Here is a 13,825-nt window from a genome sequence, read left to right as displayed (position 1 = left end):
ATGGGATATTATGCACATCCATTCACTTGTATAATATGGAGATAGGTCACTGCAATATGTGCAAAGACTTGATCCCTCTCACCAAAGAATGGCATTCAGTATTGAAGGACAACATGGAGAACCCTGTTTCCTTCAATGACATTCTTTCATTATTAAACTCTCACCTTGACTGTCTCCTGGATGACAAAGAGCTCATATCCACTGTCAAGACACTGAAAGAATCTGCAGTTTTTCTCACAGACTGTTGAGAAACACATTGCTTTGCAATCTCCCCCTGTAGGATTACCTGAGTTGGAGCAGCAGAAGTCTGATGCTGATTTTCATGATGAGTCAGACCATTAGTGTGTATATATGATATTCAATGTAACCATCACACTATCTCATTACATTGTTTGCTGTCATGTCACACTGGTATCATCTCTTTTCACATAAATTGTACATTTTAGGTTGTTGTGACTTGTATCCATTTTTACCTGCTGAATGCATAGTACTATTCTCAGGCTCAGTTAAGTTGAGTCACTCTTCATAAGATTCCTAACATGCAGCATTGACTATTACATGGGTATGTAGAGGTTTTTTGAAGTAATATTGCTCATTATTCACATCCACTAGCCCAACTGGCTCTGAGACATGACAAACTACTCTGAGATATGACACTGGTACTATAGTACTATAAAGGCTGATGCATCTGTGATTCAATGAATGTTAGACTGAGACTGCACCACCTTCTCTATTCCTTGTGCACTCACAGTCATGCCTCCTCATGCTATTGCTAGTCCCAAGATGAAGAAGTCAAAGCACAAAGGCTCAGATGCTTCTGGCAGGGCAGGTTTGCCAAAGAAGTCTCACAAAGCTGCAGAGTTCACTGAAGCACCCAGCATGCCACTTGTTTCTCTTGGTCTGTCTAAAGCAGTAGCTGAGGACAGTGCTCCACAACATTCTGGCTGTCCAAATACAGGGACCAGAGGTAGGAACCATCAGATGCAAAAAATTGGTGCAGTCCTTAAGTCTCAGTCTCAAGGCCATCCTCCCAAGGGCTCCACATCTCTCACTTCCAATATCCCAGTGAACCCTCAGGCTCCAGAACCAGCTCATAGGGGCCAGAAGGGTCATTCTAAGGTTAGGTGCATCACTACCTGTTTTTGCTGATGTTGATGTCCACATTCAGGTTGTCCCTCCACCTTATAGTTCACTTGCAATTACCAATAGTCCTGCCTTGAGTATCAACAACACAAATCCCATTTTCTCAATGCAGCCACCTGGTAGAAGGTTTGGTTTCATTACCCCCCCTAGTACTGAACAGTCTTGAAGAGACTAATAATCCTTATGTTGCTATTAGTGTGAAGGTTGCCAAGAAGTGCACTGCAAAAATGGCCAGTGATCAAACCTCATCCAATGTTGTACCACTGCTGCACACCACCTTTATGAGGCAACACCTGGATCCAGCCCTATTTGAGGAGGACAACAGTGTTAGGCCTCAATCTGTACTGTGAGCATCCAAGTTGTTGAACAGCAACATTGAGGATGAGGAAGAGGATGATGACAATTCTGGATCCCTCAGCAGGTGCACAACACCAACAACAGGTACAATGTTGTGAGGTGAGGAAACAGTTTCTATTCTGAACAAGGCTCACTATTATCCCTCAAAGCCTAGTGACATATTGGAGTGCCATCACAAACAAAATGGACAGCCTCACCTTCCTGACCCTGAAACTCTCAAGCTGCTTCATCAAGTAGCTGAGGGCACCAATAACTAACAAGCTCCAAGGAGAAGCAGACAGACACAACAGGCAGATGATAGGCCCAAGCCTACTTCATTAGCTTGGTACAGGCTGTGTTGGAAAAGCTTCCTTGAACATACCAAAGGAGAATGTCATGTGGAACATGCACTTGAGGACCCATTCCTGACTTCCATTAATGATCTTGCAGGGTCTATAACTGAAGTTCTCATTGCAACTTTAGTTGCTTGAGACAGGGAAGGAGAGCAATTCAAAGCTGGTAAGTGTTCATTTCTTCATGAGTTAATTTGTTTTATATTGTAATCCAGGAATTTGGCCAGAGCAGAAGTGTAGTATGGCTCAATTGGTGTGTCATGTTTCACTCTCTTAATTCATAATGTCTCACTGATACAATTGATTTGAAGTTATATGATGATCTTTCAACATGGTGATCAGAACTGCTATAAGCTTAGCACCTATTGCATACTCACTTGTCCCCCCTGCATCAGTCCCTGCTCAAGAACATGCAACATGGATTGAAGGTGCCACTTCACAGTTACTTGCTGGATCTGAGTTCTTACAGTTTGGATTAGATGCATTAGTAAGTGATCATGTGCTGACCATAACAACATACATTTAATAATATCACCAGGGCAAAACAAGGAACTTCACTCATATTGCTCTTCATGACATGTCTACTGCATTCTTTTACATGGGGCCATATCAAATTGCGCAGAAGAGACCAGATATATTTCACAAACAATTGCCCATCTCATGCTTGGCTCTGGTTTCCACCATGGTACTTTCTTCCCTTCTGCCTGACATTATGTACTGACATTTTTGTAGTACAATTGTGTCCTTGACAGCCTTGCTAAAAATGGTCAGGGCAAATCTTATCCCAAGTTCTCTGCCAAGGAATACAGCCCAATATACTGCCAGATGCTCAGAATGATCAACAAAATTCTTCAACATCCATATCACAGTCCCATGTTGGTAGCACAACTTCAGGAATGGGCTGAAGCAGGATGGCAAGAACATTTTTTTTCTTTGAAATTTCTGATGCTGATTATTTTTACCCAGGGCCACAAGTCTGGAGCTCAATGGCACCGAGGAGACCAGACATAACCACCTACAGATTGTCCTCAACTGAGTCTTTGCATTCCTGTGTCCAAGTTGCAGAGCTGTTTTTTCTGTCAAGTCACATATTCATTTTGCTCTGAGTCTATCATTTCACTACTAGTATACTGATGTTCCTGTACCATATGATTCAATATATTGCCATTGTACCTAAATGCCTTGGGTGAACTGTACAAAGTGAATGTGTGCACAATTCTCACTCTGAGTGCTCTGTGAGTGTCTGTACATACATAAACAGTGAAAAAAATTGCAATTTAACAGGTATTTCATATTTACTGGGTGGTCTGTGAGTGTCTGTACAGATATTCACAGAGTAAGGAGCTACTGTGATGAACTGGCTAGTAGGGACCAAGCTGTAGAGCTTGTGCACTGTATAAAGCATTGTGGTTTGCAGATGAGGGCTCAGGCCCACAGCTCAGGCCTGGAAAATCATGAGCCAGGCCCTAGGCCCTTACAAGCCAGCAGCATAGGCCTGGCTTGGCCTGAGGGCCTGAGGCCCAGCCTGGCACATCACTATTAGTAACTACTCACAAATGTCATCCTTGCTCCCGAATCATGTTGAAGTGAACCTCAAAGATGATAGATATACCACTCACCAGTGACACAAGCAAGTTTCTCACCCAAATCTTGTTCCAGGTATTTTTTTTTTTTTAAATCTTGGCATGCTATGAAAAATATATAAATATTCTTGCATTCTGCAGTATTTCAGTAGGTCAGGTCACCATAGACACCATTTTTTTCATATCAGCTTGACAATTCACGCCTATGACTCCTTACAAACTACTCACTGCAAATGTGTGGTAAAACCCTACCAGTATATATTTCCATTGGACACTCATTTTGGCTTCACCCTCTTGAGACGAAATCATGTGCGGAGTTTGAAAGTGGCTGAACCCCACCTACAACCATCAAATGCAAGACATGTATAGGTGGAAGTTAAAACAGGAGCTTGAGCTAGGGTGGGAGGACGATGCTTGATGCAAAAATAGCGCAGATACCCGTCTCCTTGAATGAAGACAGTGGACTCACCACATGCGTCTTGTCGAGCAGAATTCCACGCTCTGCATCGAATCGTTTAATTGGCACAGATGGTGCAGATCACCAATGCGGCCGTGTTGAAATTTTCGTTCTCGGATTGGGATAGAGGGGGACAAGGAGTGTGATTGCACGGTTTAGACACGAACGGCAAAAATGATCGTGATCGATCAATATACGCAATTTGCCAGGGAAAGTAGAAGAAATTAAAAAGTGTCCATTCCACAAAGACCCTTCCCCGCTAACATGGGAGTCGGGAAAATTAACTTTTTTCTGCTCTAGCACCATTCCTTCGTCTGCTTTCGCTCCCTGTTGTTGTGTAAAGTAATTTCGTCGTCGTCGCTTGTCTTCATAGAACGGAGACGAGACTCGGAGAGATCTTCCAGTACGATCGTGGTGGTTTCAACAGCTACACGAGTTGCAGCCATGCGTGTCCTGTGTTGTCCACCAAAAGTTATGATGGGTGTCGGATTGGATGGTGAATCATCATCTGAACTTAAACGGAAGATAAACGCGACGACGACGCTCAAGTTCGCGACGATTAGAGACACAGAAGCCTAAAGCGTGATCAGCAGCGCTCGAGGTCTAAACACGGACACCGAACCTCGACTATAGCAGCCATGACCTCCTTGAGCCCTCCACCAGCGAAGATGTAATACGCATGGGTGAGACTGACAATTGTGGTGATTGCTGACGTAGAGAAGACGGATAATATCCGGACTTTTTGCGACCTTGACAATCTGACTTTGTAAATGAGGAAAAATGGAGCAACGATGAGAAAAAAGTCCGCAAGAACGTCGGCTGAAATACATCAGAAGACCGATATAATTTATGAACAATGAATCCTCACTGATCATCTGCGTTATTGCAACACGCCTGCCGAGATCGCACTGCGGATGTGGTTGTGATTTCCAGTTGGGCTGAGTTTCACAAATCCACCACAGTTGTGAAAAAAGTAGAGCCCATATAGCGCCGAAGGTACCGACAGCGCACATAAGAAATCTCCTAAATTTTCCCGGGATTGTGAGTCGCACAATGGTAAACAACATGGATAACTTCGATGACCTGTGTGTTCATGTCAGTTCTGTCACGTTGCCATGCCACTAGAACCTAGTGTCTTACCATACAACTCCGTAAAAGAATTGTGCGATCCTGATGTAGTATTAGCAACGTCCTTCAAGTATAAGAAGAAAAGAGAGCACATGTAGTATAATGCTATCCTTGTGTTTTGAGGGTATCTTTCTGCGTTTATTCACTAAGATATATGCAACATACACACTGCGGAGACGCTCACCGTAGTCTTGTAGATACAAGCAATCGGAGATTAATAGTAGAAAGTCGAATACCATGCCGAGAGCCACCCATGCATCGTCAATCCCCAGACGCTTCTGCCGCACACGGATGCACAAACGGAGGGATGTGATAAGGACAGCCGTGACCGTGAGGGTTATGTCTGCGACTAAAAAAAAAGTATCAAGTACAGCGACGTAGAAGGTCAAGCAGCTAGACTCACCTTCCGTCTGTTGCAGAGTGGGACCTGGGGACGACATGATACGCCTGAGGAAGTAGTTAGATGGTCAAACGGCATATATATGCGGCTATGCATGAAAAAAAGGCTGCTCAATTCTAAAATTTTAGAATTGGACAGCAGCGCATGTTACGCGTTCCGAGTCGTTCCGTGACGACGCGGTTGAACAGTAGTTCCAGTTCCAGTTCCTGGACCCCTCCAATAGTGCCTATGTTACATGAGGGTAATTGTATTTGTTGGTGTCACATCTATATAGGAATGAATGGATATTACCTGTGATCGACATCACGTGACATCTCGCAGAGGCGCGGCGTAAATTTCTCGCGTAAGTCCGGTTCGCGCCAAAATAAAATAAAAATCGAAGATGAAAGATCTGGAAGAGAAACCACACTGGGAAAACATGCAAAACGGCTGATTGATAGTAAGTCAACACATCTGCGAAGAACCAAGCTGTCATGATCCTTCCCAAAGCTGTCGGACTCGTGCTCTCTGGTACCAGGAGTGTTTTGGATCAAGAGGGTGTGCTTGTGGGCTGGTGAGAAGAGCATGGTAGTGGATATATGGTACCGGTGTCGAGAGTGTTTCGGAATAACATCAGGTTCATCACGGTGGTGATTGTGCGAGCACAGCCGTAGAGCTCAGGGGATCACATTGTAAGATATGAATGTGAAAGAAACAGCCCGAGGATGGTCACTTACGCCAGCTGAGCACTGGCAAACCCTAAGTTTAACCAAGGTGAAACTTGCTTGCCTGATCGATATCGGTATACACGACCATCTAAACGAAAAAGATGTCCAGAATACAAGAGAATCCTTCGAGAGGATATTCAAGTGGAATTAAGATGAAGCGGCAGGTTGTCGGAGTCGTTCTCCAGTTGACAGCGAAGTACGATGAAGGCGGCCCGTAACGATCCGAATTTGGAAGACCAGTCACGGATACAATTCTGATCGAGCGCTAAGCGGCCCGTACTTGTCAATGTCAAGACTGGCAGAGAAGCGCCCATAAAATCACTCAAAGCCAGATAAACTGTAATTTGATGTAAAAGAATTGATGGTCGTGTCACTACATTAATGGGCACGAAGCCCAATTCCATTTTCAATTGATGAAGCTAAGCCTGGATTACAAGTTACAGAAGGAGTTGTTATTCTATCGCCGCCAAGCTCTCTGAAATGACTCGAAGGGCAAGCTAAAATGAAACTCAGGGGCGCAAGCAAGATTGAATTTCTCTTTTTTGTATACGAGGTATATTGACCGTTTTGATACATAGTAGATACAAAGTCTCAAACACATTAACTCCCGATCGTAATTTACTTGGTATCTCGGCAGTCATAGAGATGTCTTGATATATGGAAAAGAGGAAAAGAAGAGGGGAAATAGTCAGGGATACAAAGGCATATGATGATAGATGCGCGACGAGATGAGATGCGGAGAGATCCAGGAATACAGTGATGGGTTACGATCGAGAAAAGGCCAAGGAAAAGAGAAAAAGAGAAAGAGTTCGCGGACAGCCACCAGTGCCGAGTCCAGACAATTAATCAATCCTAGAATTAACGCGCCCCGGCACCAAGGTTCATAGCACCCAAAATGACCTCCCACGCCAAGTCAAGACAATGCCAGAGTTCAGGATCATGTACGCCCAATGCAACCGCGTTCCTCCATACAGCAGCGATATTCTGGGCGACGTTCGTGAGTGCACCCATACCGGGGGCCGAGGACATGAGATGCGCGGACAGCGTGTGGAGAGCAGGTCCGGAGGCTAGTGTGCCGCGGAGTGCTTGTGGGGATGTGAGGGTGGATAGGAAGGAGCCCGGGATAGCTGGGAGGAGTGCGGAGAGGAGTTGGGGTGCGGAATGGGTGTAGAGGAATGTGTGTAGGGGTGCGAATGCTGCCGGGGCGGGTATGGTAAGAGGGAGTACTGGGAGGGTGACGCTGACTGTGGCGCCGTGAGACGAGGCTGATGGAGGGAGGCGGGGGAGTGAAGCACAGTTAGATGCGAGGACGAGGGCGTGGGTTGCTACGAGGGTCACATGTGAATCGGAGGTGGATGATTTGGAGAGAGCGAGTATGTGTGTTGGGTAAGAAGAGGAGGGCCCGGATGGCCGAATCGGGATTGTCAGACTAGGTGTGTGGTGCAGTTGGGAGCGATGCATGCTCGGAGACAATTGAAGGGCTGAGATACCAGCAAACATCCTGAGCGATATGTTAGAAGGAGCTTATTGTAAGATTTGAAGTGGTACTCACTGGTTCGCCTGATTCTTGAGACCACGTCGGACGTAGTCGACCGGTACATGAGACAGTTCAGGATCGATAGCAGCAATATTTTGAGCAGGGACCTCGATGTATTGTGGACGTTGCAACTTGCGAGGAAGCTGGACGTTAGAAGGATAAGATTGTTGTGAAGCCATTGTTGATGCGACTGATTCCTCGTAATCCCAGATGGCTTTTGTTTGGATTGGGTGTGCAGGACGAACTTGGTACATGGTGGCTAGATAACAAGAAGGATATCAAATCACTCTTGGGAGTAGTTGTGTTTTTAAAAAAGATGAGGATGAGAATTGCTTTATATCAGTCTAGTCTTGCAACCGTTTTCAGAACAAGGATATGTTTCTTGAGTTTGTTTCACTCTCTTTGACGCTTTTTTGGACATTCGTTTGTAGACGGTTTAGGTAATTCCCAGCAACCTTGCTCGCCCTCCGCGAGTCAGGTCATATGCGTGAAATTCAAGCCAGCGCGTTTTTTTACGTAGTCATCACTACTCGCCAAAAGGACAAGGACGTACCTTGTTCTTTCACCTCATCCAAAGCTGTCACCTAACCTTTTCTGGCATCAAGAACCTGCTCGAACATGGCATACCTTGTTGACGTGCTCGAGGCAAATTTACGTCGATGTGATTAATGTCTTCGACTTCCATCTGATGCCTTGTCTTAGGTTCAAACCTTCTCGTTTTGTGACTGATAGCATGTGAGTAGACCCTGCACTGCTAACCTTTTGTGGTACCGGTTACTTGTAACAAGTAGACCTTGTTTGCGTGGTCAAGGTAAATTTACGTCGATGTAGACCTTATCATCAGACGGATTGAGTTATCTCTAGTACTGCACGCCTCCGCCGCAGGCTAACTATCCGACGGCACTTGATGACGTTTTGAAACCAATCCCGAGAACATTATTGGAGGAATCAAAATTACTCCCAGGTGGAACCCGGAATTAAATTCAGTCTGAGAGTCTGCCAGTGGGACGTAAACTGTTGATGGAATTCCTAGAAGATGATGTTAAGTAGTGGCTCTCCTGAAATAAGAAATACTTTCTGATGCACGATGTAACTAATCCAACGCAGCCTTGCAGTAGGCATCGCCACGTGAAATGAGGTTAGTAAGCTAGAATAGGCAAGTCTCATATGTGTCATGCACAGCGGTTGAACTGCATTCCCCCATCTGTGTAATTGTTTTATGATGCGCGTCAGCTAGCATTCGGTCCACAATTCACAATCATTGGCACTTGTCCTTTCCACCACCGTGAAGCACGCACCACATGTTGCTCCACGATTCTCGACACCCACCAGGTGCCGAATCATCAACTTCCTTACTCTCTTGTAACAGAGAACGGTCTTCCACCTTACGGCCCGCCAAGAAATCTAGTCCAAAATTACACCTGTCACCCGTTATTACAGCCAAGCGACCTTCTTCGCCTACGTCTGATACCCGGGCATTGAAATCCCCAACTCGATTACACCCGGGACCAGCTAGCCCTACGAATGGCACTGTGCATTCCTCAGGGTTTCGTGCCCAGCTTGCGCATCTCTTGCCTCGTCATGCTATATTTCTCTTGCGTCTTACCATACATCAGCTCAGCAGCGTCCCGTTTGTCAATGGAGAATTCGAGGTGCGGTGGAAGTTCAAGGGGGTCACGTCTGGTGGAGGTCTGTTGGGAAAGGTGAAGGGCAAGGGCAGGGCTATGGGGAGTACCACCCCGAACGGAGGTGCCAGTTCAGCTAAAGGAAAAGAGAAGGAGAAGCTTCACGAAAGTGAAATAGACGTGGCTAACGTCAACGATGCCTCAGACGCTCAAAGCATTACCAACTCCAATTCATCCCACTCACATGGCCCATCCATTCCCTCAGTCATCGTATCTGCAAACTCACCTGTAGTATCCCCTACTTCAACCTCAAATACGGGCACCGTCTCAACCCCTAGTACAACCTCATCATCCCAGCATTCTCGTACTCAACACGTACCCCCACAATACCTTTCCGCTGACTGGTTACCCCAATCTACCCCACCAGGCCCATCCCCCTCTCTCGCTAAATCACCTCCGAATGCCTATTCTCCTGCCAAAGGTCACACTCCATTTGAACAGCTAAAGGAACACAGCGTGGTATGGGAACACACTCTTGATGTTATGGTCCAGATGGGTATTGGCAGGGAAACCAACGAACTCGGAGGTTGTGAGGCAAAATTCGTCGTCATGCAGGTCCGTTTTCTGCAGTTGCTTTTTCTTGTCGTCTTTTGCTGAGTATGTTTCGCAGCGAGTTATCCCAGGCGATCCAGATGCACCGCGAAATCCTAGGCTTGGCGCCGTGAGCCTAAATCTCGCTCAATATGTCGACGCTGGAGTCGTCACTCGCCGCTATTTACTTAGGCAGAGCAAGACCAATGCTACGCTCAAGGTATTTCTCCTATCAGTCTCTCTGTTCTTTTTTGACTTGGCATTTCCTCACAGCTCACTGTTCAATTGGAACACGTCAGCGGCGAATCATCCTACATCGCTCCACCTCTCCCTAAAGGAGAGATCCTAAGCGGGGTAGCCGGTCTACTCGACAATGACATCTTCCGAACACGACCACGCACCCTTGATCTCTACGCAAACGAAAACTCCTCGTCCTCCTCTGTATCTACCGTCTCAACCCACTCTTCCCCAAAACGCGGACCCGGTTCAAAGCGGAAAAAGAACCCGTTGGACGCGAGCCAACTTCCGAATACTCGTGGTATCCGCGGGACGGAGAAGCTCATCGAAGCGCTGTTTAATCCTGCACCTGTCACGCGCCCAGGGCAACTCACCCCCTTCACATATCTCCACGAGCCTTTAGCGCAGCCGCGTGACCACTCTCGAGAACTTACCACAGAAGATGGGCACGTCCAAGTTTACGCGGATGAGGATGAAGCAAGACTCGCAGACGAATCCCTATATTCAAATTCAAATTCGGATTCCGTGGACCTGAACCACCCTCTTCCGGTACGCCAGGACTCAGAGAGCGATTATCAGAGTATGCGCTCGAAGTGGACTGGCTCATTACGGGCGCCGTCTATGAAGAGTATGCGATCTGTTGCTAGGGGTCGATCAGGGGTCGACGTTAACGAGCTCGGCCTGAGCTCTGCTGTATCGAATACGACTACTGTGGAGAAGCGGGGGTGGTGGCGGAAGGTGCTCCATGCCGGAGCTGCATCATGATAGTAGGGGTTTTTCTTTTTCCTACATCTACGTCTTTTGTCACTTTTAAGGTTGCTCTTCTTGTTATTTGTCATTCAGGTTTTCGATTTCGCTATTGCACTGCATTGCTTTCAAAGGGAGGATTCAAATAATCGAGTTTTCATTTATATATCTATAGCTGCATTATGCTCCTACTACATCGTTCTGTTCGTTCATCTTTCACTACATAAATTGTATGGTATGGTATATAATCATGCCTTAGTGGATTATTATATTCTTGTGATAGGGCGCCGGGCGCTTGAAATGAAATGAGACACGTGCGAGTTTAACTTGAAAGAAGCTGCCAGGTTGTTGAGATTCGAGGCATTATCTAGGAATGTGTGCTACAGGATAGTCGCATCTGCAATGCTCAGGATTCAGCTCGGGAATCATACAAGAAACACTGAATAACCACTCACCACTACTAGTCATACGCGTTAACTCGAGGAGGCATCGGCCCCGACCCAAATACCCCCCAGCGATATTCATCCCAATTTCCGGGCATGTGGGACTAAGTTATCTCTGCGTCTCTGTTTTGCCTCTTTTGGCATCTCTTTCTCGAGCTGGATCTTCGCTTCTGCTTCATCAGGAAATTCACACATTCCCTATTTTGCCCTTGAACAGACTTATTTGCACTTGACCGCCTTGTTGAAAATGGATCTACTTGTCCGAAATTTCAACTTGAATGTATTCAGAAAAAATATATTGAGGTGTATTGATATATATGTTTTATTGTGTTTCACACTCAAAAAAATATAAGATATGCTAGGTCAATGATGTGAGAGAGAGCAAACGAGTTTTGAGATAAGTGTAATTACTGATGTTGTACCGAAGGCTAAACCTCCTCTTCGGCACGTCTGGCTGTTCGCATACCAAGATCCTGTTAAAAGCTAAGAAACAAGACACGCTAAAGAGAACATAATTAGAGACGGCGGGATGACAGGAGACCAGAGAGCATACCTCAGTGTTGGAGACAAGGTATGATACAACGAGACAGTACGTATTATATATTAAGTGAATGCATGTGATAAAAACGAGAAAGGAAATGTGCTATGAGGATGACGATTCAACAGATCCGCATGCCTTCCATACCTACTAAATCAGCTTTGGTACGCAGGAGGTAATTATCAACGCCACCGTTACTGCTCCCCCATAAAAGTAACGGGCCCGGGCCACTCAGTAAGCTCTCTGAATTCTCGCTCGATTTCCCTCGTAGTAACAATAACAGTTGTACTTAAATGTTTTTCCTACTATTCTTGCAGTGCCACTCAGCCAATGACAAGCATAGGTAGACCTTACTCGGTTTCTTCAAACAGGCACGCAAAGTTCAGTCAACCGTACGGCATTCGTAGTCGGAAGACCTGAGTCGGACTTTACTCAACATGTTCGCTTTAGCTGAATGTTACAGCCATCTCCGAACGATATATAATGCATGCTGGTTCTTCAAGATAACGGTCAAACTGGTGTTCTCTGAACCGGAAATCGATAGAAAGAGAGCTCCAGGTAGCAGTCATCGACAGCCATGACCTCCTCATATCCCTACACGCCTACAACACTCCGGACGAACGTGAAACCTCGTCCATGGGTGCCATTCAAGTCTTATGAAGGGCACGTCGAAGTCCCGCCCTGCCCTTCAAGCCCAGGTCCGATGACTTACTCGGTACACACAACATCAGCACGCATATCATGCCTGCAGCCAATCCCAGAGTCACCCCAAAGATTCCAGTGCCCGAGCCACTTCTCGCTCTTCGAAAAGAAGATCCGAGAGGGATATCAAGCATTTAGGACTTGAACTCATGGAACAACAGGCCGCTATGTGAGGACGGCTACTCCGGGGTGACAGACGAAAGGTTGCTGTGGAATTGCGTCAATCGATATGTAAAAAAGGACAAGGAGGCCGAAGTCAGGAGAAGGGGATCACCTTGTTCCTTGTGCACGGAGCGAGTTTTCCAAAGGAAGTGAGTCTCGTGATGCCTTTTCATGCATGCTGAGGATCTAACCGTGTATTAGATATGTGAGACCAATTTATGCTATCTACTAGCTGCCTGTGGTGTCATAGATGAAATATGGTCATGGGAGTCAGTGCAACATGGGGATTCCGCTGCTAAACAGACAGAATCTCAGTGGTAGCTGTAAGAGATCGTTTTTCAGACCTCCCGCTTCGAATTAATCGACAGCAGTTGATTGGACTGACAATGCGAGAGACATTGCAAATTTCTCATTAACTATATGCCAGAAGAGGTAGAAACATCTTCTCTCCCCATCCAACTTCATCGAGTTCCTGCATCCATTGGTGAATCGCGCCAAAAGAGTGGCTTCTCATCCCGGACTTTGGTTGTGGCAGGACACTCGTTTGGAGGTTGCTCGGTGTATGTCATCCGTAGTTCAGAGACCGATCGAATCTCATGATATTGCACAGTACGTTAGCCGCATTGCATTTCCCGGCCTTGTTCTCTTCGATGATCCTCGTCGATCCGATCATTGATCCTTTCCAAGGACTCGAGTGGGAGCACAACCAGTACTTGGCTGGGGCTACTTTGATAAGGCGCGATCGATGGCCATCACGGTGATTAAAATTTGACAATACTCTCGTTTCGGAGTACTACTGATTATGATTGTAGGGAGGATGCCCTGCGTTCCTTTAAATCTTCACCTGCGTTCTCTGCTTGGCATCCTGATCCTTCGGCTCTATGTCGATTTCGGACTGTACGAGGATGAAAGCGGATGCGTCAGATTGAAATTGCCTCCCATTCACGAGGCTCTTGTCCTTGCGAATTCACGAGCTAGCCGCGAAACCTGGGAATTGTTGGAAAAGCTTGACGAAAAGATTGAACTACTGTGGATTCTTCCCGGAAAACCAAGCCTGGATGTGTAGGTCAGGGTGGCGGAATGAAGTTCACTAACTGATAGGCGTTATCTGACAGGACGACGCTACTGGAAGTGAG

At 46.2% G+C, this 13,825-nt stretch overlaps 2 protein-coding genes across 2 annotated transcripts; both read left to right on the top strand.

Moving 5' to 3' along the window:
• Positions 1–12,228: 12,228 nt before the first annotated feature.
• On the top strand, positions 12,229–13,010 carry BJ212DRAFT_1591677 (uncharacterized protein; the record flags this gene model as incomplete). Its single annotated transcript, XM_041342521.1, has 3 exons — positions 12,229–12,523; positions 12,768–12,838; positions 12,891–13,010. Exons 1-3 carry the CDS (start codon positions 12,403–12,405, stop codon positions 13,008–13,010), a joined length of 312 nt encoding a protein of 103 aa, XP_041185708.1. The 5' UTR covers positions 12,229–12,402.
• Positions 12,920–13,724, top strand: BJ212DRAFT_1402216 (uncharacterized protein). Its single transcript, XM_041337350.1, has 3 exons — positions 12,920–13,012; positions 13,061–13,249; positions 13,300–13,724. Exons 2-3 carry the CDS (start codon positions 13,110–13,112, stop codon positions 13,448–13,450), a joined length of 291 nt encoding a protein of 96 aa, XP_041185707.1. The 5' UTR covers positions 12,920–13,012; positions 13,061–13,109; the 3' UTR covers positions 13,451–13,724.
• Positions 13,725–13,825: the final 101 nt, after the last annotated feature.

Source organism: Suillus subaureus (assembly GCF_016647635.1).
Source record: "Suillus subaureus strain MN1 chromosome Unknown BJ212scaffold_148, whole genome shotgun sequence".
NCBI lineage: Eukaryota > Fungi > Basidiomycota > Agaricomycetes > Boletales > Suillaceae > Suillus > Suillus subaureus.
This window is presented reverse-complemented; position numbering and strand designations above follow the sequence as displayed.

Bases quoted from the DNA above. Each gene is read 5' to 3' on its own strand.
- BJ212DRAFT_1402216 (XM_041337350.1), top strand. From the start codon at position 13,110: ATGCCAGAAGAGGTAGAAACATCTTCTCTCCCCATCCAACTTCATCGA. The intron at 13,250-13,299 runs GTATGTCATCCG...GATATTGCACAG, and splicing joins TCGTTTGGAGGTTGCTCGGT to TACGTTAGCCGCATTGCATT.